The 27,230-nt window shown below is 41.4% G+C and overlaps 2 protein-coding genes across 3 annotated transcripts in view; one reads left to right on the top strand and one right to left on the bottom strand.

Annotated features, from left to right (window-relative positions):
• ARL13B (ADP ribosylation factor like GTPase 13B) overlaps window positions 1-25,749 on the bottom strand; it is a 40,044-nt gene extending 14,295 nt beyond the window's left edge. Inside the window, exons 1-4 of one of the 2 annotated variants that reach the window (XM_048493543.1) lie at window positions 25,682-25,749; window positions 23,594-23,773; window positions 21,017-21,087; window positions 15,934-16,183 (exon numbers count right to left, since the gene is read on the bottom strand). In XM_048493543.1, the coding sequence (XP_048349500.1) occupies window positions 15,934-16,183; window positions 21,017-21,087; window positions 23,594-23,652 (380 nt within the window). In that variant the 5' untranslated portion in view covers window positions 23,653-23,773; window positions 25,682-25,749. The other variant, XM_048493542.1, reaches the window with a different exon arrangement.
• STX19 (syntaxin 19) lies at window positions 768-9,757 on the top strand. Its single transcript, XM_048493541.1, has 2 exons — window positions 768-974; window positions 6,988-9,757. The coding sequence occupies exon 2, from the start codon at window positions 7,043-7,045 to the stop codon at window positions 7,922-7,924; it is 882 nt and encodes a 293-aa protein (XP_048349498.1). The 5' UTR covers window positions 768-974; window positions 6,988-7,042; the 3' UTR covers window positions 7,925-9,757.
• Window positions 25,750-27,230: the final 1,481 nt, after the last annotated feature.

Raw genomic sequence — 27,230 nt, 5'->3', positions numbered from 1 at the left:
CAATGCCTCATCTCCAATTCTTCTGAGTTTGCTGGCATTACTGCTTCAGTGGCCTTGCCCCACACTGATGAGTGCATGTGGAAGTGAGCAGGTGACTGCCTCAGTAACTTGGCCAGGTAGAACTCACTCTCCAAGACAGTGAATAACTGCCTTATTCTACTGTTTTGGCAAGCCCCACCCCCAAGCCATGTGTACATGGCAATTGGCTGAAAGTGAGTCATGGCGACTGCTTGGAAGTAAGTCGTTGCTACCATGACTAGCTTTTTATATATAGTGATTTATTATTGCATGGGTAGCTGTTTTTATAATATTGTTATGGCCTTGGCCTTACACAATCAATTTTATTTACCCGTGAAGCATTATTTTAAAGACAATTCAACTTTCTGTACCCTGCATGTCTCAGATCCAAAGTATCACATGTGGCTATTCTTCATTTGCTTCTGTTTCCCCCTTCCAGTTAATGTCCCTGTAGGACACCTCACTAAGCATAGTGGAAGTTGGTAGCTACTTCCCTCAGCATCTAACTTATTACATCTTTGAATTCAGGAATCTAATGATCAGGCAAGCTTTCTTTTCTTTTCTCTAAAGATCAGAGTCCTGTAAAACAACATGTATTTGCACTTCAAGTCAAGTGACCCAGGCAGGAATACTTCCTGGTGTTGGCTAATTAGAATAGAATGGCCCGCCTCAAAACAAGGCTTGGTCTCCAACTGGCAGAACCAGATTCCCCAAGCATAAAGTAACCAATTCGCTCTCCTACTGCTGTAAGTTGCAACCAGTCCGACTCTCACATCTACAGCCTTCCAAGATGCACTTTCCAAGTGATTGAGGTCTAGGAGGATTAAGCAAGCAGAAACTCTTTAATGGAAATCCTGCCCTGTTATTTGTGCTCACACAAGTATGGGAAATGACTTTAAAGCATCAGATCCTAAGACAGACGTACAAGAAGCTTCCATCAACTCAGGATTTTAAAGGTAAGTAGTTTGCTTTTATTGTTCCTCGACGAATACGAAATAGTGCACTGTATAATTTAAAAGCCTCAAGTGTCAACATATCTTTAAAACAATGGGTGTTTGCTCTACATAAAATTTGAAAGTGTTTCCGATAGATACGTTTCCGAGGTTTACTGCCTCGGAACAGGAATACTAATGTGCTGAACACATTTCATGCCTCAAAGTTGTTTCTTTTGGAAATGTGCCAAGAGTAGCTTAAAGACAAGAGCTCACTTTTAATTTTCCAAGTCAGTAGAATTTTTCTTTGCACAAAAATTCTCATCAAAATACCAAGGCAGGCTTAAATAAATAAATAACATGAAGCGATATTCTAGGAGACCAGTTCACTTGTAAAGTTAAGCGTGACAAGTTAAGTGCAGTATGAACAAGGCACTCTTGTTTTATTTTTGTTCTTATATCCATTTTGTTTGAGAATTTTCTATGTTTACTGAACAGTTTTAAATAATATTGAAACAGGGAAAAAAACGGAAAATAGAGGTAGGATATATATTAGGGAATTTTATGATCGCTAGAGAGCTTTAATCATCCTAAGGAAGGGAGTGTATGTGTACAGTTAAATGACATCACAACATCATATTTACAAAAAAAATATTTCTGCTGTATATGAAAACTTGTTCAAAGGTCATGCCTACTTGAATCCAAAAAGATTCAAATTATTTTTAAATACAAGTCTAATTGAGAACATGTCCGTTTTTCAGATTTGGGCTATTTAAAAAACAACAAAGGAATGATATCAGCAGGGCAGGTCTTGGCAAACTTGGAGCCGGTTTCCGTAGCACATAGTTCCAAAACTAGGCATAAGAACCCACTGTGTACAATTTTAATATTCCAAACATTCCAAGTGAAGGTGAAATTTTGAATTCTCTTAGGTTACTACGCTTTACATCCTGAAACTTAATAAAGGCCACAGATGCAACCTTCGCTTTTGCGAATGTGTGCATATGTATTACACAAAAGTTCACCATTTAAAAATCGATTTAATAATACTTCCATCATAAAACACTTGGCTGGATTCACTAGCATTTCCTCTGGTGAAAGAAGAGCGAGCCACTTTTGACCACCAAAATGGATATGTGAGAGATGATGGGATTCACATGGGCAGAAGTTACTAGAACATGAGCTGCAATGAGCGAAAAAAAATGGGCAAGTAAGTGGATAAGCTGCTGCAATCCATCCAGTGGCGATTATGCAGGAAATGCTTACCTCTGGATTCTTTTCTGCAGAGTGGGCTTGCAGAGGGCTGTCCTCCCATTTATCTGTTTACCCATGAGGAGGCCGCCCATTACCTGCCATGCAGCTGCTTCCTGAAGTCCCAACTCTATCCTTTGGGAGCTTCTTTTGGCACAACCCAGCAACAGCCTTAAAGGCTCAGATCTCATTGATAGTCTCTTCCATTTCCCTACACACACACACTCCCTCTCTCTCGCTGATGCTGCAAGAGAGGCTTATTTTTAAAATAGAAGCTTATCTGAAAGCAAGTTTTTTAAAATGCCATCCCAATCACCAGGGAGGGCAGAAGCAGAGTGGGGGAGGTGGGGTGGAGCCAGAAAGAGGCCCTACTTGATAGTGATACAAGCATTTAGAGAAACGGGAAGGAGTCGGCAACAGGGAGGAGGGCAAGGGAGAAGCATGCAAATCAGCACGAGGGGGTGGAAGATTAGGCGTGCTGGCTGTGGGCAGAGGGAAGCGGTCCAGGGCAAAACTGTGCCCATTGGCAAATCTGGCTGCTTAGGCTGTAAAACAAAATTAAATTTGTGTTAGAAGTGGTCTCTCTTGCTATGGGAAGAGCAGAAAGTTAGAGCAGGGTTTGAGGAAATACATCCCCACAAGAAAACTTGTACATTTGCCCCCATTGTGCAGTAGATACCTTGAGCGTAATCAGTCAGTAATACACTAGGCCTCAGAAACTCAGGAGAAACAGGATCACATACATATACATTCGTACTCTGAGATTCACTGAAGACTCTTCTCCACATCATGAATATTATGTAATTTTACTCTGGAAATATTTATCTTGCAATGAGCTGAAGCAGGGCATGTTAGTAAATGAACTGTAACAGGTTTCTCTTTAAAAATGTAGGAACATTTAATCTCAGATGTTGAACCAGATTCATCATGAGATGAATCTATGTCTAGTTAGAAATATTGACTTTCAATTTACAGTTATGAAACCTGATGATTTTTAAAAGACAATTCACAGTCCCCCCCAAAACGACAATGGCTGCTCCAAAGAGAAAGCTGAAATATGTTGAACTTGAAAACAGTTCAAGGCATTCAGCTTACCAGGAAAAAAAGAATACATTATGCTTGTTGCCTGAAACTTGTACGCAAAACCTGTTTTGCAATAGTGGCTAAAAAACTGCAGAAAACAGCAACAACATTTCATAGGCTTGGAGCAATTTATAAACTTGCTGTTTCTCTATTTGATTACAAACCAATAACTGACATCATTATCCAACATATATTGCAGGTTGCAATTACCTGGATTACAACTATGCTTGAAACCTAGAATGTAGTGCTACCTCAACGGTATCATGCTGAATGTTTCCATCTAAGCAGCAGTCTAAAGTAGTAGCACAACTCTCAAATATCTTGTACACACCTAAAATCAGGTTGTTAAAAACGTTTTATCTGCCCCTTCAATGAGATTAAAGACACATTCAAAAGTTTCTTCATCAAAAGTATCAACTCAATATAGTATATATATTTTTGAACATATATATATATGTACACACACACACACACTTATGGTACTTTTTGTTCTAGTTTGCCACTGCAAGATGGCAAATGCAGCTCTTGCTTCACTATAAGCAATGCTGCATGGCCGACTCCTCCCCTGTTCTCTGAATCACATGACCTTTCTTGAGGAGTATTACCTCAGTGATCTCCACCCAGTATCATTTAGGTCATAAATAAACAATGATTTTTTTTAATTGTACACAAGGACTTTGCCAGGCGGCTTTTTTTCTGGTACTAGCTCCAATCCAGCTTCCAATGGTATATTTTTCAGAAGTAGACTTTAACATAGTTGATGAGAGAAAGCTTATACTTGTTTTACAGTGTAAGGGGGTGGGGCAGTTTAAGGGAAAATCTGCATTTCCAGAAAATAGAATTTAAAACCTTCTTATCTTGTGCCACCTTAAACAGTATTCCCGCACACACACATAAAGTTTTCACAGGCCCTCTTTCTTGTTCACAAAAAATTATGCTACAATAAAAACTCCTTAGCCTTTAAGACTGCACAAAACTCCTGTATGTCTTTGTTGCAACTAGCACAGGTGGCCATCTGGAATTATTCATAACCTTTAAGGACATAACTTCAAAGTTTAGGGGCAAAAGTGAAAGATTAATAAAATAATTAGCATAATTGCAGTTGTGGGGAGAGACAACAGAAGATTTTCTTATTTCTTGTTTGGTCATTATACCTGTTCCCAGTGCAGTGATTATTTGAAACAACTGTGACTTTAAAAGGGTTTCAACTCAAATTACTGATTTTCCCAATATTAGAATTGATTGTAATCCACAATAATACTTTTGATACTGACTTAAAACACTGCTGATTTGTCCTTTAATTACAGATCTGTTGATCATAGTAAATTCCTGATGTCAATAGATGTGTTAGACTGTGCCACAAGATATTTTTCTCATAATCTGCTATGGTGAATCAGTACTGATTATTTTCATGTGCTCAAACCTAAATACCTTAGAATTTACATTGGTGGAGAACAATTTCATAACGTTACAAAAGACTTATCTTTAATTACATTTCTGTTATGGGAGTCAACAATTTTGAAAAGCCAAGAAATTATACAATTTTTCCTTGTGAAATGCAATTTTCCAACAATTGGCAATGAAACACGATTGCCCAGTAATTCTTATAAACAGCTAAGTACACTGGAATTACATACCTATTCTCAGGTGGAGCTACCAGGGGGACAGGGGGTGCGCATTGCACCAGGTGCGCGCCGGGGGGTCGCAAAAATTTCAGGTTCGTTTGTGGGGTTTTTTTGTATTTTTTAGTGTTTTTTCAGTTTTTGATCTGCAGGTGGCGTAGTTTTTAGGCTAGCAGCACCAACATTTCTGGGATTTTTCGGGAGACTCTCCTGATGATACCACCCAAGTTAGGTGAGGTTTGGCTCAGGGGGTCCAAAGTTATGGACTCCCAAAGAGGGTGCCCCATCCCCCATTGTTTCCAATGGGAGCTAATAGGAGATGGGGCTTCACTTTTGAGGGTCCATAACTTTGGACCCGCTGTACCAAACCTGGCTGGTATCATCAGGAGAGTCTCCTAAAGATACCCTGAAAGTTTGGTGCTGCTAGCTTAACAACTGCACCCCTGACAGCAGGCACCCCAAAATTTCCCCAGATTCTCCTTTTAAATCCACCCCCTTCGGCATGGATTTAAAGGGAGAATCTGAGGTCCACAGTTTAAACATTGAAAGTGATGCTGGGGGGGGGGGGGATGCCAGCATCACTTTCAGTGTTGTTTAAACTAGGGACCCCAGATTCTCTTTTTAAATCCACCTTAAAGGGAGAATGTGGGGTCCCCAGTTTAAACAACATTGAAAGTGATGCTGTTTTTATTTGGGGGGGGGGAGAATCCACCCTCAAACAGCATCACTTTCAATGGTGTTTAAACTAGGGACCCTACAGGCTCCCTTTTAGGTAGGCACCACAGTCGAAGGAGGGCACTGACCCGCCAGAGCCCGTGCCAGCACACTGACTGGACTGCCCAGCAGTAGACCTGGGCCCCTTGCTGCCTGCCCAAGTGATAGACCTGGGACCCTTCCTGCCTGCTCTGCAGTAGACCTGGGTGCTCCTCTGTGAGATCAGCAGATGGCTTGGTTTCTCTCCCCCCTCCACTGTATCTAGGGAAAATGGGGTGGGGGAGTTTATAATCATAAACTCAGATTATGCCCTAGCTCCATTTTTCCTAGATATGCCTCTCTTCCACCCTCCTGGGGACCGTGCAAGCAGGCTTCTGCCCTCCCCAGGCCCTGGGGACAGAAGGAGCTGGCAGCAGGTACGCGCAGGGGGCCAGGTTACGCAGTATGTGGGGGCGGGGCTATGCAGCCCCACTGGGGTGTGGGGGAGCAGGGCACCACAAAAGGTTGGGGTGGAAAACAAAGAGTGTGCACCGGGCACAGTATGGCCCAGCTACCTGGCGAAGTATGGCCCAGCTATGCTCAAGCCCATGCCCCCCCCACCGCAAAACTCAGATTTTGCACCGGGCTCCATTTTCCCTAGCTACGCCTCTGCCTATTCTACATTGTTGCTAATAATTCTATTATGGAGAACTGTGGAAAATCATGCCATAGTTTAAGAGCACTCTGAAGGAAGAACTAAAAAGAGTGGTGAATGAATTTAGATACATTCTGGAAGAAAGTTTCCAAACTTGAACATTACATAGGGATTTTAGATGCAGATCCTGAACACCACAGCTGTATAATTTTTAAGTGCTTAACCAATGTATACAAATAGGCATACAAAATTCCATGGGTTACTTCTTTCACATGTGGTAAACTTTCATCAGTTTCAAACCTGAGTTGTAGTGCAAAGCTATGTAAAATTACTGCACTCTAAACCTATTGATTTCATAGGAGTGAAATGCTACATCCACATGACGGCTAATGCTTCAACACTAAACTATTATTTCCAAAAAAGAGAAGAGGGAATTTCAAAGGGAGAAGAGGAAATGGAAGCATACAAAACTAAAAGGATGTTCACTGTACTATCTATCAGAACAAGATACTTCTTATGAGATCACTATTTCTGTTTACTCCACACCCACAAAACTAGAATATTGTGAGTCAGTATGTGTTCTTCTCTGCCCACTGATTTTAGATAGTGAGTCTCAGGAAAGTTTTTGCTTAGGTTGTGCTGCATTCTTCTGCTACATACTTACAAGTTTTCCATCATCTGTGTTACATGTCTATGAGTATGTAACTTATTCAAGTGGTTTTTAATCCCCTAGGATTACATCACTATCTGTACATATGACAGAAGAACTCCAGTGAATTCTGCAAAAGATGAAAGACCGCCTTCAAGAGCTTAAGCTGCGAGCAAAGGAACTACAGTTATTGGAAGAAAATAAACAAGGTGCTAGAGTTGTGTCAGAGGAAAAAGCAGAGTTTGAACAAGCGGCTGTTATCTTCGAAAGGGAGCCTGTAACAGAAAGATACCTAAATGAAATCCAGAAGCTTCACAATGATATCAACACTTTGGCCGATGACGTTCAAAAGTTTAGTCAGCACCAAAAGAGCCTGGTAGCTTCCATGAGAAGATTCAGCGTTCTTAAAAAGGAATGCAGCATTACAAAAGAGATAAAAATTCAAGCAGAGCACATTAGCAAGTGCTTGGACGACTTGTCAAAAACAGTGAAAAAAGCAGAAAAAGTACATGGTTCATCATCTGCTGTTGTAAGGGTTCTTAGTTCTCAAAGAGATGTTTTATTCCGCCGTTTCCAAAATATTATGTTTCTGTACAATGATGCTATAACAGCCAAGCAAGAAAAATGCAAGACCTTTATCATACGTCAGCTTGAGGTGGCTGGAAAAGAGGTCTCCGAGGAGGAAGCTAATGATATGGTTTGGCAAGGAAAATGGGAAATTTTTAATGAAAATCTGCTCACTGAGGTTAAGATTACTAAAACTCAGTTATCCGAGATTGAACAAAGACACAAAGAACTGATCAATCTTGAGAACCAGGTGAAAGACTTAAAGGACCTCTTTATCCAAATCTCACTTTTGGTAGAAGAACAGGGAGATATTGTCAACAGCATTGAAATGGAAGTACTTAATACTCAAGAATATGTTCAGACATCAAGAGAGAAGTTCAGACTAGCAGCCAAGTATCGAAAGAAAAATCCTTGTAGAGCTATATGCTGTTGGTGCTTCCCCTGCTGTACATAAAGCCCTTTTCAGGCAATTCATCTCACTCTAGCACTACCAGCTCAATTTTCAGCCTGCATGTAAAAATGCAAGGGGGAGAACAGCCATGCTGCCCTATAGAGCACAGGAATGCCCTATGTTTTAAGTATTTCTCAAACCTGAACAAGATAGTGCCAGGATTAAGAAGAGTGATGTTACAAGTGATAGGTCACTAATGATGTTACAAAACTATTTAATAAGTGCCTACGATAATGTTCCATGCAGCACTTACCATCAGAACCAAGTCACTTATAGGGAAGTTTTATTCAGCTGCTTAAACAGAAGGGAAACTGCAGAACCACTACAATGCTATCATGAAGAGCTTGTCTGTACTAGTAACCACTACATATTCCCTGGTGTAAAAAACACACTGTCTGGAAAGGCTCTGTTGGGAACAATTTATGACTATGGTGTTGGGCTGACCATTTCAGAAATGACAATTTGTTTGACAACAGAAGCAACATGGAAATATATTATAAGGTGCAAGAGAGAATGTTATAACATAACATACAATGAAGATGCGAAGCTGTTCTGTGTGTTGAACCTTTTCTTCCATGCCATCTGTACAAGTAAAAAAAAGGCAAGTTCGAAGTAGATAAGCTATAACAGAGGTCTCAGTTGATGCAATATGATAATAAGCTGCAACAGAGGTCTCAGTTGATGCATTAAGACACAAAGACATTGGTAGTTTGCTCACCAACGTCAGTGTTATTACAGAAATAAGCCAGAGGGAATACCGGTATGTCATATATTTTATGTAAATCTGCATGTGCCTCAGTTCAAAAGAGAGAACTTCAGCAACACAGCTGTTTGTGTTAAACGAAAAGAATTAGCTCAAGGAGTAAATTATTTCTTAGAGAAGAGAGCTTAGAAGCAAGGTTCAGTAACAGATAAATTAGGACTACTTTACATATTGTAGAATAACAAACATATGTTAGGTATGCCTCTAAACTTCAGCCTGCCCAGTGATTGGTAGATGGATGATTACCCAGATGTCCTCGAGCTCAAGGGAGTAGAAATGCTTTCGAGTGCATTTTTAATACAGAGTCCCCAGTCATTCTGAGCCTGTATAAACCTTTGGAATTCTGGCACAAGATGGTGGACAGACATACTAAATGGCTGTGAAGGAGCCAGAGCCAACCACAGAACATCAGGGAGTGAGGTTATGCATAGCTCTGATAGAAATTCTTCAACGTGTTAGGCAATACCCTTGTAATCAGCACTTCCAATCAGATCTCCAGTGCCCAATCAGAACCCCTGAAGAGCAAAAACCCTTTTCTATAAATGCCTGGTGGATACCAGGAAAGGTGTCAGTGGGTTCTATTTTGAGGACTCCTACCTTTAACTTAATGAATATTGTTATAAAGCATACAGGAAGAAGTGTTGAGGAAACACATTCTAAAGTTTGCATTCCCTTCACATATAGAACAAACTGGAAGGTTCTGTAGATCCCAGCTTCAATATTTCTGTGTGCATGCATGTTTAAAAGTTATGTATGAAACAGGAAATAGGATAAATGATATCTTTAAACAAAAGGCATTGCAATATTGTTACTGACAGCTTGTAAATATTTTGCCCCTAAATAAGGCAGAACACAGAACTCTCACTAGATATTAAAAGCACAAAGGAAAATGCAAAGATTCCACCTTGTCATTTTGTTACCCTCTATGAAAGGCAGTTTGCATTGATGTGGATTTAACTTGCAACCCAAAAAAGTCAAAGTATAATCATAATTTTTTGGAGGCAAACAGTTGTTTCGGCTGTGAGACAATTTTTATGCTGTCAGAAACTTTAGCACTTCATAGTCATCATATTACCGCATTGCACAAATGCAAATTTAATTTCTTTAAAAAGCTATTTATTTGCACTCAGAAGGAGGCAAGGCTAAAGAAATTATTTCCATAAACTCTGTTTGTTATGCAAAGTGCAAATCTATCACTAGCATGAGACAAGTGTGAATGCATGTGTAGGAAAGATTAAACAATTTTTGCAATTTACATATCAGAGAACTTTGAAGAAATGTTTTGTTGTAATAACAAAGGAGGCAAACTTTTAAATGCAGCAGAAATGTCCAAACTGAAGCACGCCTAAAATTGGAAGAGAAGGTTTGGTTGAACTCTTGTATAATGGTTAAGGTGTTGGATCAGGATCTTGGTACCCCTGGTTCAAATCCCCACTCTGCCATGGAAACTTATTAGGTGACCTTGAGCTAGTCATACATTTGTCAGCCCTGACCCTGGCAAGTATTTGGATGGGAGACCTACAAGGAATACCAGGGTCATGATGCAGAGACAGGCAATGGCGGACCACTTCCAAAGGTCTCTTGCCTTGAAAAATCCTATGCCTGGGGTTGCCCTAAGCCTGCTGTGATTTGACAGCAAAAAAAAAAAGTGGAGTGACTATTAAGGATAGGAGTAGAACTGCTTTCTCTTTTGCATATGCTGGTTTTATGAAAGATTTACTGTGTGCAGCTCTTTACATATTTTACTGAAAAAGGCACTGACAATGAATTTTAAAGAATGCAGCCTACATTCAGACAGTGCTTTGAATTAAAGAGCGGTAAAATTACACTTAAATGGCAATTTCCCCACAACTGAACAGTGAAGCAGCAACTGAAGGGGAAAAATGTTTCTGCAGGGAAATTAAGACCACGGATATTCATAATCGGCTGTAGTAAGAATGTGGCAGTTTTTCTTTTTAAAAAGCAAAGCATGAACTGACCTTTCTTAGCTGCCTACTCTCACCTAGGTGATTATTAAAACCTATACTGGCCATTTTGCAACAGAAACATATAATTAGTAGTTTGCCAAGCAAGTTAGGTTCTTCAAAACAAGCATGTCCAGTTAAAATTTCAGGTTACTTTCCCCCTCCAAATGGCCCCTTTAATATAAAAGAACATCAAAAATGTAGATCTCTGAGGCAACAGAAATGGCAAAAAGGTTCCCTGAAGCATCTATTGGGACAGCTGTTCCTACCTCCTTCTTTCCCTAGCCAAGTCTTCTCCCATACCCTGCACTCCCTGTGCCATCGCTCCCTCTCACACTGCTGCTTGCTCCCTTCCCTCCTCTTCTGTGTCTTCCCCACATTGATTTTTAAAGCCCTCAGCCAGCCAGACCACTCCCAGCCTGGCTACATGTACTCTCAAGCAGGCTGCAAGACTCCCCCGCCCCAGTTGCTTGGGGTTCACAGGGCCAGCCACAATTGGCTTAGTTCAGACATAATACAAAACCATGATTTAATGTTTTCAGATTGGGAAACCATTATCCAGCTCACAGACACTCAGATTCTGTTGTCTCATTTGTATTCACTCTTCTTAGCTCACACTTTCAACAGAAGCTGCTGAGCTGCAAAACAAATCTGTAGGGAATATACAGAAGCAAGAACCAAGACAAGGTCATTCTGAGCACTGAACCATTTGTGAGCCGACAGCACAAGAATGCATTAGTTGGCAATGCTGTGCAGGGTTGTACCGCCCACGGGGACAGGTGGGGTCAAATGACCCCAGGTGCAACAACGGGACAAAATTGCCCCTACCCCCTCCCTTGCGCCGACTCAGGGGAGGTGCCCGTCCAAGCCACCTCCTTCCCTTCCCAGGTCCTCGGGGGTGGGGATCGGGTAACTCGGAAGGGCATTGTGGCAGCAGGCTGCCTCCTGGGCCACCCACTGCGGTGCTCTGCCCCCTTGAAGGCTGGCTTCTGTCTTCCCCAGGCCCTGAAGAGGGCAGGAGGCGGCCTGCAGGGATGCAGCTCAGACAAGCACCGCAGTGGCCCAGGAGCTGACCTGCTACTGCAGTGCCCGTATGAATTGCCCCGAAGGACGCGGGGTGCCCGGAGCTGCCCCGAGGATGCAGGGTGCCTGGAGCAGATGTTGTCCCTGGGCACTATTTTCCCCTGATATGCCTCTGATGCTGTGAAAGGGACCAGTACTGCTCACAAGCAACTGGGCAAAGTACCTTACAAGGACCATTAAAAGCGAAAGATGTCCAATTCTTACACCAAACAAATAATGCACATGAGAGATCAGTTGTTGAGATTAAATACTAAACAGGCTCATTCTAGGATTTCTTTGAAAAGTTCACACAAGGAAATAGTTTTAGGTAAGTAGCTAGGTTAGTCTGTATTAGAACAAAATGTGTGTCCCACAAAGACAAAATTTTCCAGGGTATAATCTTTTGTAAGTTAAAATTTTTACTCAAAATAGCTTCTGGAAAATTTTATTGGTCTTTAAGGTGCTACTGGACTTACATTTTGTCACACAGAGAGAAACACAGTAGAGCATAGTCACATTGCTGAAATAACAACAATCCCTCAAAAGCTGGATCCTCCTGTTCCGAGGATGTTTATCTTCAAAATTAAAACTAAGTTCAATGGACCCCCCCACCCCAATAGACCTGCAATAAATGCCTGACAGCTCCAATATACACAGAGTTTCCCTCCCCCAAACACACCATCGATTAGATCGTATACACAACTGTCTCAGTGTCTCATCTCCCCATCCCTGTGCATCCTTCATTGTTCTTTTCTCAATCTTCTATCTCCTACCTCTATTCCAAGCGTAACTGAATCAAGGAGCTTAACTGGTCTACTTGAGTTCAATAAGGCCTTAACATGTGAATGAAGCCGTTGTTCTGTGTCTGGAAGAGAGATGCCAGAAGCTGCCTATGCATTACCAGAAGACCAGCCTTCAGCAGTTTGGGCTATCATTTAATTTTTTTTTCAAAGTTTGTATCTGGTTCCAACAGCAGCTACAAAGAACATCAACCCATGTGAGGGCATACTGTCAGAGCAAACAAACAGTTCCTTTGCCAAGATAGCTATGAGAAAAAAGAAGGTACAGCACAGGGGCGTTAACGAGGCAAACTGTAGCCCTGGGCAAAACCTGAGTTGGATGCTCCCCCGCCCCCATGGGCGGCCACTCCACCACGACCAAATTTTCTTTTTGCACCAGGACACTGGTGCCTGCAAGGGGTGCATTTTTAGACATATCAGCACCAAAATTTCAGTGTATCATCTGGAGACTGTCCTTATGCTACCACTCACGTTTGGTGCAGTTTGGTTCAGAGGCGCCAAAGTTATGGACTCCAAAAGGAGGTGCCCCATCCCCCATTGTTTCCAATGGGAGCTAATAGGAGATGGGGGCTACAGTTTTGGGGGTCCATAATTTTGGCCCCCCAGAACCAAACTGCACCAAACCTGGGGGGGGGGTATCATCAGGGCAGTCTCCTGATGAGACCCTGAAAGTTTTGAGACTGTGCCTTCAGAAATGTCCCCCCCCCCCCAGCCTGCAACCCCCATTGACAGCAATACAGAAAACTCAATGAAGAACAAAGATTCTTGGGCAAATTTCTGGTATGTTCCTGCAGGGGGCACATTTTTGGATGTATCAGCACCAAAATTTCAGGGTATCATCTGGAAACTGTACTGATGGGACCCCCCAAGTTTGGTGCAGTTTGATTTAGGGTCAAAGGGGTTCCCCATCCCCCATTCTTTGCTAAGGAGATGGGGGCTACCCTTTTGAGGGTCCATAACTTTGGACCCCCTGAACCAAACTGTTTGGAAGCTACTACACTGGCAAATACTGCACTGCAGTGGTACTTAAGGGGCATTACTTAAATTTCCTTAGAATCTTTTTCCTCCTTCTGCTCATTGTTCATTTGTCAACTAGAAATAGGTTTAAATATCTTCACTCAAACCATTCCACGTTTTATAGAGGAAGACACTGGGTATAGAATTTGCTTCTGAAAATTTTTCATTAAAAAGGTTTCTAGTCCTCATTGAAAGCTATGTTTGAAAGTGTATGGGCAGCCTGAGGAGAAGTCAGTAAAATCAGTTTCAGACTGGTAAGACTCAGAGGTACACTAACACACATTTCACAGTCTCAATTTTTAAGCAAGTTTATTGATTTCTTTCTTCTGGGATCTGTTATCAGCCCAGCTATTCATCAGTGCATTACAGGGATGCAGACTAAAACAAAACTTCTGAGAAAAACACTACTACTGAACAAAGAAAATGTTCTGGCAAAGTTTATTTTAACAAATAGGACAGAAAAGAATTTCCTATTCAAAAATAAACAATGGGCATTTGGCAAGAATATGCAGTACAGCCTTGAATATTCATAAATAGATCTTGGAATAGCATCAAATGTCCCACCTGTAGCTATCTGATAACAGTACTATAGCACTTATTTACCAGACCTCTAAAACCAAGCAGATCAAAACTAATATCCTGTCATAAACAAGGTTAGAATATCTCACAGGATTGTTGGGAGAATAAGGGGGAAATGTTATGAGTCCTTAATGATGTGGTACAGAAAGTTTTCCAACGTCACATTTTTCAGGGGAAAATTTTCTGTCCTATGTATGTAATTTTAGTCTGTTCAAGCATAGTTGTCAGGACTGTTACACTGCATGTCAATCATGTCACATGAGCTAAACATGGGATATGAAACATGGATACAGCTTTATGCTTGTACATGATCCAGGATAGTACATGGTGTGTTGATCTCCTTTTGTGAACATTTACACTTTGCTAACATCATTTAAATATTGAGATTATTTAAATTTGACAAGCAAAATTTTGCAATTCAAATTTTTCTGGAAAAGCCACATCACTGTCACTCTAGGTCCCCATTAAGTGAGTCACAAATGAGGAAAATAGCATGAAATAAATATCTTGGCCCATCTCAAATCTTTTAGTAGGTATTGCATAATACTTTGAAAAGTAGCTGTGTAAGAATTCCTAGAATGCCTTCATTTAAACACAATTAAAAAGCACACTGCATGCTGATTTATCATTAGGCAGCATGGAAATAACAAGTTTCTGAACAGCTCTTAACATAACATGTATTCACTGTCCATTAAAAAGAGAAAATGAATACTCCAGATCACTGGTCTTCAATAGATGGGTGGGAACCAAAATGTAACTGCATGCAAAGGAGCAGTGTCATACCAGTGATAGCACCACTATTTAGCAGAAGACAGAAAGAACTGACATTTCTTTTTTTTTAAAGGACAGACAGACAAGAAAGATGATCAGAAGAAAAGGAAAACACACATTTTTACATTTACTTATTTCTGCAGAACAAACTTGCACTTAACAGAATTCATTCTTTTCTATTTAGTCCTGCTAGAAAGGGCAGAGGCAGGCAGACACATGCAGTTAAACGAACGTAAGTGAGGCTCATGTGGCCATTCTGGATTAAAGGCGAGTCCCAAATGTAAAAGATACAGTAAATATTAGACCTTCAGAAACTGAGTCTTCAGTGTAAACATTCCTTATCACTATGCCCTCCTTACTCACCTGTCAAGAATTTTAACTACAGGGTTTCTTATGTTTGTATAAGGCAGATTCCTTATGTGGCATTCATCCGTTTCAGAATGCCTTAAGGCCTTCAACGTGGCATAGCTGTGTCAATGTCTCTTTCTGTGGTTCATACCACGCAAGAACTCACCATATAATAAACTCACCTGGCAAAGGATCTATTACCATACATGTTAGAATCCCTAAACTACAGAGTGAACACTGTCTTATTTGTTTTCTTAACTAAGTCATTTGCAAAAAAAGAGTTATAAGAGATGTATAAACACAGGATGAAATGGAGAACATTACTTCCTATAATCACCGATTCAAAATTACTGTATGCGTAAAAGGATGATTGATGGATCACGGACAGCATCTACAATATAATGCACATTCAGCCACGACTACTGTTACATCTAGAAAATCGGTCAAAGTATGATTATGGATATGAAGGTATGCATGCTATTATCACAAGATACATAGTACTGGAGACAAAAAGAGTGCTGAATGGTATACATGAACATACATTTAATTATTTAGAGTACTTGTACACCACCATTCCAGACCTGCTTGAGATGACTCATAATAAAACAAAAATGTAACTAATTCTATCAGCAAAAGAAGAAGAGTTTGGATTTATACCCTGTCTTTCTCTAATGTATAAATTAGTAGTAAATGTAACATGTCACTTACACCAATACAGGTTTCCCTGATATCTTAGGATGCTTTAGAACTTCAGACATGGTCTCTTTTGTCTCTTCCATTCTGTCCAGATCACTGGAATCCACAACAAATATTACTCCATAGGATTCAGCATAGTAATTCTTCCAGATACCTCGGATTCGCTTTCCGCCTCCCAAATCAAAGATGGTGACTTCAAAACGTCCTTGTTTAAGATCAATTTTAGAAAAACCAACTGTTGGAGCTACATCCTCAGGGGATTCTGAAAAGCAGCAAAACATAACAAAGTTATGAGAGGTTGTACTCCAGCAACTTATATTCCAAAATGGTACATTAAAATTGTTCCATTATTCCAAAATGGTACATTAAAATCGTACCATTAATGATTCCATTATTCATCATCATCACTGGGTACTAATCCCACTAACTAATAAAGGCACTTCTGCACACAGAGCAGGGCAGAGAATTTCTATTTCAGCCTCCTGACAAACTTTGCACTATTCTGGTAATTCTCCCAAACCCCAGAAGTAGATTTATGAAGGATGAAGGAAGACACAACAGGAAAATCAACAGTTTTTTCAGCGGCATGTAAACCCTGACCTTTACACCAGACACTTCTCCAAATTCCATGAGTTCCCAACATTATACAATTTACAATGCAATCCTAAAAGCATTTTCTTAGGAGTAAGCCCTACTCCATAGAACTGAGCAGTATTCTTAGTAGCTCTGGTTGGAGAGAAGTTTGACTCTCACAAGCTTAAACTCCCCAAATCATCTTTGTATCTGAAGTTCTTTTGACCTTGATTCTAGTTGTTCCATTGCAGACCAACATGGTTACCCACTGAAACTAATTATATTTTAGACTATCGAACTACAAGTGGAGAAATAAAGAGCCTGGGTTGGATATAATAATGTTTAGGTGTGAAGTTTTACATGATCTTTTCAAAATAAAAATATTTATGAATCGCAACTTAACTGTGACCTCTAATACAAAGTAGTATAAATCTGAAATCACTTAAAATATAATTTTACCGTACAACAAAAGAGCACAGGCATGACCCTGGCATTGTGTAAATGCCACCTAATGCCAGCAAAAGTGGCATCTGTGCTAGTACAGGGACATTTTCGCTGGTCCTAGGAACTGCATGGCTATGTAATGCCAAGATGCCAAGGCTGCTGCAGTGCCAGCACTCTTCCAGCATAGGAGCCTGAACCAGTGCCAATAGGGGCATTCTCATGGGTAGAACTGTCTTTAATTAGCTTCCTGAACTCTTTCAGCCCATTAATGTCTCCTTTTGCTGGTGTGGACTTGTGCCAGTAATAAGGGTTGTGCAGCCCACTGGGCCTCATAGGGGCTGTTTTCAGAAGAGGTTCCCTGTTTTCTTTTTGGGTACAGCACTGGAAACCACTGTGGAGGTGGCAAAGCTGCACTATGCCTGGCCACTACACATCTACTTCCCTCTCAGGACTGAGCTGCTAATAACAATATAGACCATACTAAGATACCAGATGAAAATATTAGCAAGAAGATAGTGAGGAAGGTTGATCAAGTTTCTTTTGCATCTGGAAAACTGCTCGATCAGATTTTCTCACAGTAGTGCCTTTGGCTACATCATGAAGCTTCCCAGTAAATAAATAGGCAATTCACTATCACTAGGAGCAGCAGTGGCGTAGGAGGTTAAGAGCTCGTGCATCTAATCTGGAGGAACCGGGTTTGATTCCCAGCTCTGTCGCCTGAGCTGTGGAGGCTTATCTGGGGAATTCAGATTAGCCTGTACACTCCCACACACGCCAGCTGGGTGACCTTGGGCTAGTCACAGCTTCTCGGAGCTCTCTCAGCCCCACCTACCTCACAGGGTGTTTGTTGTGAGGGGGGAAGGGCAAGGAGATTGTAAGCCCCTTTGAGTCTCCTGCAGGAGAGAAAGGGGGATATAAATCCAAACTCTTCTTCTTCTTCTTCTACTTCAACAAACAAGTGTCATCCAATACAGAGCCTGGTTGCATGCACGCTATTTTACCCCAGCCAACAAAAAGAAATTGTCAAGGGCAATTTTAAGGTTGCAGAGATAAGAGAGATAAGGCAAATTGCTGGTGCCTATTGAACTACAAGTGAAGAAATAAAAGAATAATTAGAATCATGCTTTGTTATACTCATACTTTTTTTCAAATTAAATCCCAAGTCAAAGTCATCAAAATGGTTATCCCTACAATACTAATTTTTATGTAAAACTTATTGATATATGTATTACTGGATTTCAAAAGATAGCAGTTTCAGCATAGACTGCAAGGGAAACCACTGATTTTATATCCCATGTTAAAATACAGAAATGTCTCATTAAGATCGTGTCTTCTTTGCTACAGTTCAAACAATTCTACATCTGCAACCCTCACAAAAACTACCAAGTTTCCCATTTTACAACATGGGATAAACATGATACTTTAACTTTAACTGGAGGCTCCCTTGCCGTCTTCAGGCCCTTGTTTGGCCCAGTTTTCCTTGCTCTCTGAAGCCGCTGTCGACAGGACCTTAGCTGCTGTTAGACCTACTACCTGTCCTCTGGATCCGTGCCCATCCTGGCTTGTAAAAACTTGCAGGGCGGAGCTACGACCCCATCTGTTGAGTATCATCAATGGCTCCCTCGAGCAAGGAGTCTTTCCGGATGGGTTGAAGGAGGCAGTGGTCCGCCCACTCTTAAAAAGACCACCGTTAGATCCGAGGGATCTGGCCAATTACCGCCCCGTCTCGAATCTTTTCGTTTCTGGGGAAGCGTAATTGAGAGAAGTGGTGTTGGAGCAGCTTCAAGGTTTCCTGGATGACATCCGTGCCTGACCCCTTCCAGTCCGGCTTCCCGTGCGCTGGGCATGGGACGGAGACTGTTCGTCGCCCGTCCACAGATATGCTTCCGTATTCAGCTTCGACCGAGGCGGATCGGCGCTGCTGGTGTTGTTAGATCTTACCGCCTTGGCGTTTGATGTGCAATTACGTAATTACCATGACCTTTTGACTCCACCGCCCTGGCGTACTCTTCCGAGGTGCGAGGCACTGTCCTTCAATGGATTGCCTGCGTTCCTCCGGGGTCGAAGTCAGCAGAAGAATTGAGTCTTGCCGGGGATCAGGCCTCCCGGAAGTGCCCGCAATTGACTCGGCGGTGTGTGTACCCCAGGGGCCCTACTATCCCCGCTGCTATTTAATATCTATATCGACCCCTTGCCTTTCGACTGAGTGACGCGAGTTTTGGGCTGACTTGTCACCAGTATGCTGATGACATTAGCAGCTCATTCTGTTGATGGAGGGGAGCAGCCGCCGCCCCTGCGGCTCTCCGTGAACACTGTTTGGGAAGGCGGTTGCTGGTTTGGTTCGCGGCAGAGCAGAGTTAAAACTGAATCCATCGAAGAGCGGAGATCCTTCTGGCTTGGCCGCGGGGGGAGTGACAGGATTTTCCAGCCACCCGGTGTGGGAGGGGGTCACATTGGCGCCCGACCCCCCCCCCTCCGTCGCAGCCTGGGGAGTCCCACCTGGATTTGTCTCTTTCAATGGAGACCCAGGTGGCCCATACAACCCGGACTGCCTTTTCCCACCTTTCGTCCAGGCCCGGAGGCTGGCTTCCTTTTCCTCTCCCAGCCGGACTTGGCCACTGCTGATCCAGCGCAGCGGTCACCTCCAAGGTTAGACTATTGTAACTCGCTCTACGCGCGCCTTTCCTTGCGTCTGATCCGGAGATTGAAGCTGGTCCAGCACGCAGCGGCGCGGTTGCTTACAGGCAGCTCCATCTATGATCACATTCAGCACCTGTATTGCCGCCAGCTACGCACTGGCTCCGGTGGGAGTTCCCGGATCATTTTCAAGGTGCTGGAGTGTTGACCTTTAAGGCCTTCTACAGCGGCCTGGGGCCAAATTTCGATATCTTCGAGACCGCGCATCACCCCGTATGTCCTCCCTGCGGCCTCTCCGGCTCAAGCGGAGGCTAATCTGTTAGTGGTCCCTGGCTCCCTCAATGATGCGCGGCTGGCCTCCACTGCGGGCCAGGGCGCTTTACAGCCCTGGCCCCGGCCTGAGTGTGGAACACCCTCCTCCTCCGGCAGTTCGGGGCCCTCGCAAGGGACCTTGGTGAGAGTTCCTGCCCAGGGCCTGTGTAAAACGGAGTTGTTCCGCCGGGCCTTTGGAGGGACCAGCAGCATGAAAGCGGGTTGCCCCAGCCAGTCTACCATCTGGGCTCCCATCTACTGTGGCTGCGCCTCCCTTCCTCTCCCCAATTTCCCCTGGGAGGAATTTTAATGGAAAATGGGGGTTAGCTTCCGGATCGCCTTCCCTATTTATTATTATATTGTTAGTATAGTGTTACCGCTGTTTTAATGTTTTTAATAACTTATTTATTGTATTTTAAGTTGTTGTACACCGCCCAGAGCCCCTAGGGGATGGGGCGGTATAAAAATGTAAACAATAAATAAATAAAAATAAATAAATAAATAAATAAACTTCCCAACGAACAGTCTTGATTCAAAGGCTCTCTGCATGTATATGAATGAACCCAGAGCCCAGAAAAGGATTTACCACTCTGTGCCATGTCAGAGAAAAAACTGTATTAAGCAAGGAGACAGCTCCAACCTTTCTGAAAAAGAGAAAGGTTTTACTTGCATCCATTACATATTTGTCCCATCCTCACTTCTAGGTTTCAGGATGACATTCCTAGTTCTCTTCTCCTCCACTCATTCCTCACAACACTGTGAGATGATTTGGACAAAGGAGCATATAAAGGGTCCAAGGACATCCAATAAGGGCCTAATTTCACAATGGATTTTTATCAGACACGGCCAGGGAATTCTGTTTCCTAGGTGCAAGGGAACAAGCAAGGAAAGTGGGCTCAGTTCTCCTCCTCTGGGCCATCTTCCCAATCTGAAATGACACTGGGAAGTTGCTACTTTGAAACTTCATGATTAAGTGGAGTTTGAACTTGGATCTCCCTACTCAAAAAGTCCAATTTCAATTTACCATACAGGCTCTCTGCATTCTTCTGGAAAAGTAATACTTTCTGGGACCTAAAAGAAGCTTTTATTAATACTTCATGAGATAGTCTGGAATAAAGATGCAACTTACCTCCTTGGATTCCTTTCACAGTTGCAGTTTTCCCAGCATTATCAAGACCCACCATGATTAACGTTATCTGCCTTTGAAATATATAAAACAAAAACAGTATTTTCAGACTGACCTGAATGTCACTGTATTTTAAAAACACTTAAAACAAGCTGGGAATTGACATACCCAATACCTATGTCCCCATACTTATTGCTCAAAAGTTAGGTGTCAAAACTAATTTTACTTCTAAAACATTCTACATTTCCTGTAATACATAAGAAGTAACTAAATACCTAATGATTTTGTTAGAATATATATTTATATACAGAACTAGGGCAATTTATAACATAGAAGGATGAATCAGCACACTATGTACATCCCATCTCCAATGTATCAGTAAAATAATTGGAAAATTATGTTCTAAAGACTTTGACAGGCATGCACACAACTGCCTAACTAACAATGCCTCTGACTTACAAGTCATTCCCAAACAAACTACACTGCATAAACTCAGTACAGGGAAAGTAAAATTTCCCCATACAGATACCTCTGCTTTGTTTTTCTAAATGGCACTTTTTACCATCTTTCCCATCCTATTGCAAAAGTCCAATTGGATCTGTTCCTTTCCCTGTACCACCTTTCTGTAGGCCCTCTGCCATTACTGTCTTGTAAGTTATTAGATAAAGTGAAAATGGTGTTATATTAAAAATTGTCTTCCACTTACCCAGAGACCAAGTCAATCTGTCTGAAGGGAAGTATAATCATCCATAAGGCAACTACCTTCCCTTGAAAACAGGCCTCTTGTGGAATCTTTAGACTAAGAAATTTTTATTCTAGCATAACTTTCTGGTTCTGGCTCACAAGTATTTATCCTAGAATTAAAAAGTCCTAAGATGCTAGAATATTGTATTTTTTTTCTGCTGCAAACTAATAACATGTATGCCTGGCATATGAAAAGGCTATTTAGCAAAAGGAGTGAAAGGTAAGACTAAAACTTCTTAAAAACATACAAACGTACATGTTTTTAATTATTAGCAAACATAAGGGTTTCCAGTTATGTTTAGTGGGGAGGGAAGGGTATATAGAAGGATGTAGAAACATAGCAACAGTAAATATGCAGTTTGAGTTCTTTTTTATATATATACAAATATATAGGTAGTAGATAGGTGAGGACAAACAGATATTACACTCCTTTTTTCTTACATCTGTGTATTGATCTCTTTCTAAAATTAGATGTGGAGACCTTATGTATTGCTTCCTATACCTTTAGTAACTGAAATATGAATAAAATGTAATTAAAAAATAAAAAAGACTAAAACTTCTGATATGTTTCATTCTGGCCTCTTAGGGAGTGTTGGCTGATTATGGTTACTTGGTCACAAGAAAAAACAATTAGCCCAATTTTGGGTTAAGTTATTGCGCTGAAGAGATGTACTGAGGCAGACTACTAGGTCTAAATTAAGCTGTGGAGGTAGTATGGCAGAGAAGGAAGCTGCAATGTTTCACTTTGTGTTTGCCTCTTGAGCATATACCAAAGTACTAGGAACAGCCACAGTAAAGAGAGGCCATGGCTTTCTTTTATAATGCTCTTAACTAGTAGTGTTAACAAATTGCAGACCAGAACACGTAAAAGAAGTGCTTCAATGTGCCTTTCATGTTAATTGCTGGTTATACTCATTAGAAAGGACATTCTGCACTTGCAGTCTTCAAGTCCATTTGGTATTTAACATGTTGTTGGGTTTAGATTTGTGTGTAAAACTGGTACAGGAGCTAAGCCCTGGCTCTAATTTAAAGTTAAGATCTTCACCTTTAGATATCAGTAGTTCTAATCTGGTTGCAGTTGGGACAAAAGTTTGTTTTTATTAGCTGATCAGGACACCTACAACAGTGGTAGCATACCTTTTTTTTCTTAAGTAGGCAACCTGTTCTCTTAACGTCAACCATTTCTCTGCCCACCCCATTTTGCTGTTTTATTTAAGTTTTGTCATTCCAGTTCCAGAAGTTGAGTGAGTTAGGAAGTTGCAGGGTTTGAGAAAATAATTTTAAATTCATATGTAAGAAAGAAGTTATTTGTGAACTTCTGGTTGCAAATATGTATATCTGTCCACAAAATTTTACTTCGCTAAAATTTTAGAGCCATATATGAGATATATATGGCTCTAAAAATATCCTAAGCAGCATATATGAGATATATATGGCTCTAAAAATATCCTAAGCAGTATAAGTCATCATACTCCTCTCCTTCCAAATACAGAGAGTGTTCTTCACCCAAATGTGTCTGAAAAGTTGTAACTATGCAGGTTTGCAATTTGTGCATTATAGTTTCTGTTTCTACATTTCTACAACTTTCTACAACATTTTTGTTGCTGCTTTGCTGTTTTGTATCACCATTAAGTATTGAATTTGCAACTGTGGTTTTACTTTAAAATTTACTCTAATATTCAGAATATCTTACAACAAAATAATCACTTGTTGCAAGTTACTTTTAATTCATAGGATGACTAACAATCAACAAATATCTTTATGCAACTCTTCCTTGAAAACTACTATTTCAAAGTACTGTAAATGAGAATCTTCTAAACCTTATTTTAAATTTACCTAACAGGTTCCCTCCACCTCTTCAGCCAATTGCAGCAATTGGCCATCAGACTATACATCACTATGCAACAGCCATTCAAAACACCAAACAATTCACAGATGCAGTATGCAGACCGGTCCGGAATATGCAGTCAGAGATTGCCCACCGCATAAAAGAGCAACTCAGATGCTGTCTTGGGGCTGAAAAAAATGAGAAAAGTCACTGTTAAAAACTGCCTGCACTCATTCTTAAACAACAGAAAAAGGTTCCTTCTGTAAATCTGCAAAAAAACTGTCTTCCAATTAATTTCTTTCACACAAATATAAAGCTACCTCAGTGAAAAGTGTCATGGCTCAAAAAATAACATTTATGCTATGGAAAACAGCAAATGGAACAGTATAACTTCCAACAGGCAAGATATAGATGTTTTTACCTCTAAGTAAGATTACAAACCAGATCCTCAGTTTTTATGAACTTGTCAAATATAAGTAAGGCAAATTCTAACAAGCTGGTGTACTCAGAAATAACTTCGGCTCATTCCGCACATGCAGAATAATGCACTTTCAAACTGCTTTCAGTGCTCTTTGAAGCTGTGCGGAACGGCAAAATCCACTTGCAAACAGTTGTGAAAGTGGTTTCAAAACGCATTATTTTGCATGTGCGGAAGGGGCCTTCCATTCCAGCTAATGAGGCTTCCAGCCAGGAAAAGATTCTTAGTATTACAGCAGACGTGTTCAAATACGCAGCTACACAGCTCATTCATGCTCAGAGCAGTTTATCTCAATAATGTTAAAAGCAACATAGCAAAAACAAAAAATATACCTGTAACAGAAAAGCAGCTAAAAATCAGTTTAACAATAACAGGTTCCCACCACCTACCAGGTAATAACAATCCCCTCAAACATGTTTCCCTTCAAGGCAAACTTTTTTCTTGAAGAAACAAAATGAAATATACTAATAAACAACCTTAAATCAAAAGCCACAATTTAACCTCAGTCAAAAGCAGCATCAGTATATCTGGAAGACCAATGCTTACTTGGATGCATCTGCATGTCCCTTCCAGTTATAATCTATGATTTATAGCACTAAGACTTGACCTGAATGACCTGATGACTTTAGCAAGATTAACAGATGGATTCTTGGAAGAAGGAAAAGTGTGTCTATTAAAAAATTACAATCACATTTTCTTCTCTGGAAGAATTTGTGCTAGGTCAGAAGGTTATACAGCATGCATCTAAGATGCATCTACTTTGACTGATCTGAGAATCCACATTCCAACATGTCTAAGGACCAGCAAGTCATAACTGCCTGCTTAGGTACTTGAATGGGACAGAAATGGCAGGTCTGTTTAATATCCAAATGTTCACTGCTATTCAGTTAGAAGTGAGAGGTGCAAGTTTTTTTCTTTCCAGAATGTTAATTCCTGTGGAATTTTAAAATAATTCTGTAACAACTACTAAGTTTTCTTGCATGGCTGCCTGTGCCATATAATACCACTAAATAAGTTAAGAGATTCCCCATGGATTTTTGTCACCTTATTCTTTTGAAAGGTGCTTTATGCATACATCAAAAAGTGGTAAAAATCTCAATCCCTTTCTAATAAGTCCTTTCCACATTGAATCCCCTTTCACCAGCCTAGAATCACTCGCCGACTCACTATGGAGTAAATCTCGTTGAACTCAATGGGGTTTACTTAAAAGTAATCAAGGCTAAAACTGTGATTTAACTGTGCTTCTGGGATTAACTTGTTTGTTGCCTGAATCCTTACGCTGAGATACCAATGCTCTCTAACATACAAACGCACCCTTGACAACCGACAATAAGCATGTATTGAGGAGGACGGGGGCAGTACCACAAACCCACAACAAACCATCCCTTACCCAGCTCTCGGTGCCATAGCCAGCCAGGACTGAGCGATACCGGTGTCCAGCAATAGCCTTCCGACTACTCTCGCCAGCCCAGAATCACCCACGGCAATGCCTCCCCCACTTTCAACCGAAGTCACATGGGGCTATACCAAATGTTTTTCCCTCCTGCCCCAGCCTTATCCCCCTCTTCAGAAGATTTAAAGAGGCCACAAGCTACAGGGGAGAGAAGGCGGGCCTTACCGATCAGTCACGTGACGCCAATCCCTGCGCCGATTCCCGCCCACGTGATGCTGCTGGAGGCCGCTGATTGGTCAGGCTGAAGGGTCGTTAAATAACAACAGAGCGTCGAAGGGACGCGTAACCAGGTCGGTTGTCAATGGTTACAAAAGCGCCAGCAAGAGAAGAGGCAGGAGGGAAGCAAAGGGCCACTGATGAGAGGAAGGTTTGGATTGGTGGCTACACGCCCATCATTGGTTCTTATAAAGGCGGGATTAGAATTCCAGGGAGCGATAAGCACCAATCGTGTGGCGTCCTACAAAGATGCTCATACTGAGAATCTGGGAAGTTGCTGCCAGTTAAGAATGGCTTAAGAGAGTCTGTTTTGTGAGGTTCTGGTGCAGGGACAATAATTTGGTCCTTAATACCAATAAGACAAAGGAGCTGATAGTAGACTACTGAAGGAACAAGTCAGAAATTTAGCCCTTGGTTATAAATGGGGATCGAGTGGAGCGGGTGGCTAGTTTTAAGTTCCTGGGTGTTATGATTATTGAGGATTTGACCTGGGGCATTCAGACTGCCGCAGTGGTTAAGAAGGCCCAGCAGAGATTGTATTATCTGAGACTTTTAAGAAAACAACAAGTAAATGAAAAACTGCTGGTGACCTTTTACCGCTGTGCCATAGAGAGTGTCCTGACATACTGCATCTGTGCATGGTTTGCCAGTTGCACAGTGGCAGATAGGAAGGCGCTCCATAGGGTGATTACTACTGCCCAGAGAGTTATTGGATGCCCTCTCCCCTCTTTGGAAGAACTCTATAATTCCCGCTGCTTAAAGAAAGTTCAGAACATTCTGAAAGATCCATCTCACCCTTCATACTCTTTTTTTAAAATATTACCATCTGACAGACAACATAGGATCATCAAAACAAGGACAACTAGGCTCAGAGACAGCTTTTATTCTAAAGCTGTGGCTATGCTGAACTCCATGGTGTCGCATTGATATGGCTGTGGCTGTGTAGGGATGGTTGGAAGGGGGATTGGGGAAGATGGGGTGTGAGGATTGCAGAAATGTGCATGGGGGATGCTTGTTTGTATTTTCGTTGTGCGTGCACAATGCACAATGACATTAAAGTTATCTTATCTCTGCTCATGACCTGAGTTCAATCCCTGCAGAAGTTGATTGCAGGTAGCTGGCTCAAAATTGACTCAGCCTTCCATCCTTCTGAGGTCAGTAAAAAAAATACCCAGCTTGCTGAGAGTAAAGTGTGCACAACTGCGGAAAGCAATGGGCAAATCATACCAGAAACACAGTCCACCTAATAAACTTCATGATGTAACATCACCCCATGGGTCAATAATGACTCTGTTCTTGCAGGGTTGACTACCTTGACCTTTATAGGTTAACAAATCTATTGTGATACAAGCTTTTGTGCCAGAAGATCGTTAATAATTTAGGCTACAGTAGATTAACATGGAAGTTAACTATAATGTTGCTGTTCCAATGATAGATGGCTGTATGTTCAGAACTGGGCAAACAGCTTTTCCAAATGGTTATTCTAGTTTTTCTCCAG

Source organism: Sphaerodactylus townsendi, linkage group LG04, assembly GCF_021028975.2.
Source record: "Sphaerodactylus townsendi isolate TG3544 linkage group LG04, MPM_Stown_v2.3, whole genome shotgun sequence".
NCBI lineage: Eukaryota > Metazoa > Chordata > Lepidosauria > Squamata > Sphaerodactylidae > Sphaerodactylus > Sphaerodactylus townsendi.
Note: the sequence above shows the minus strand (reverse complement) of the source record. Positions and strands in the feature narration are given on the sequence as shown.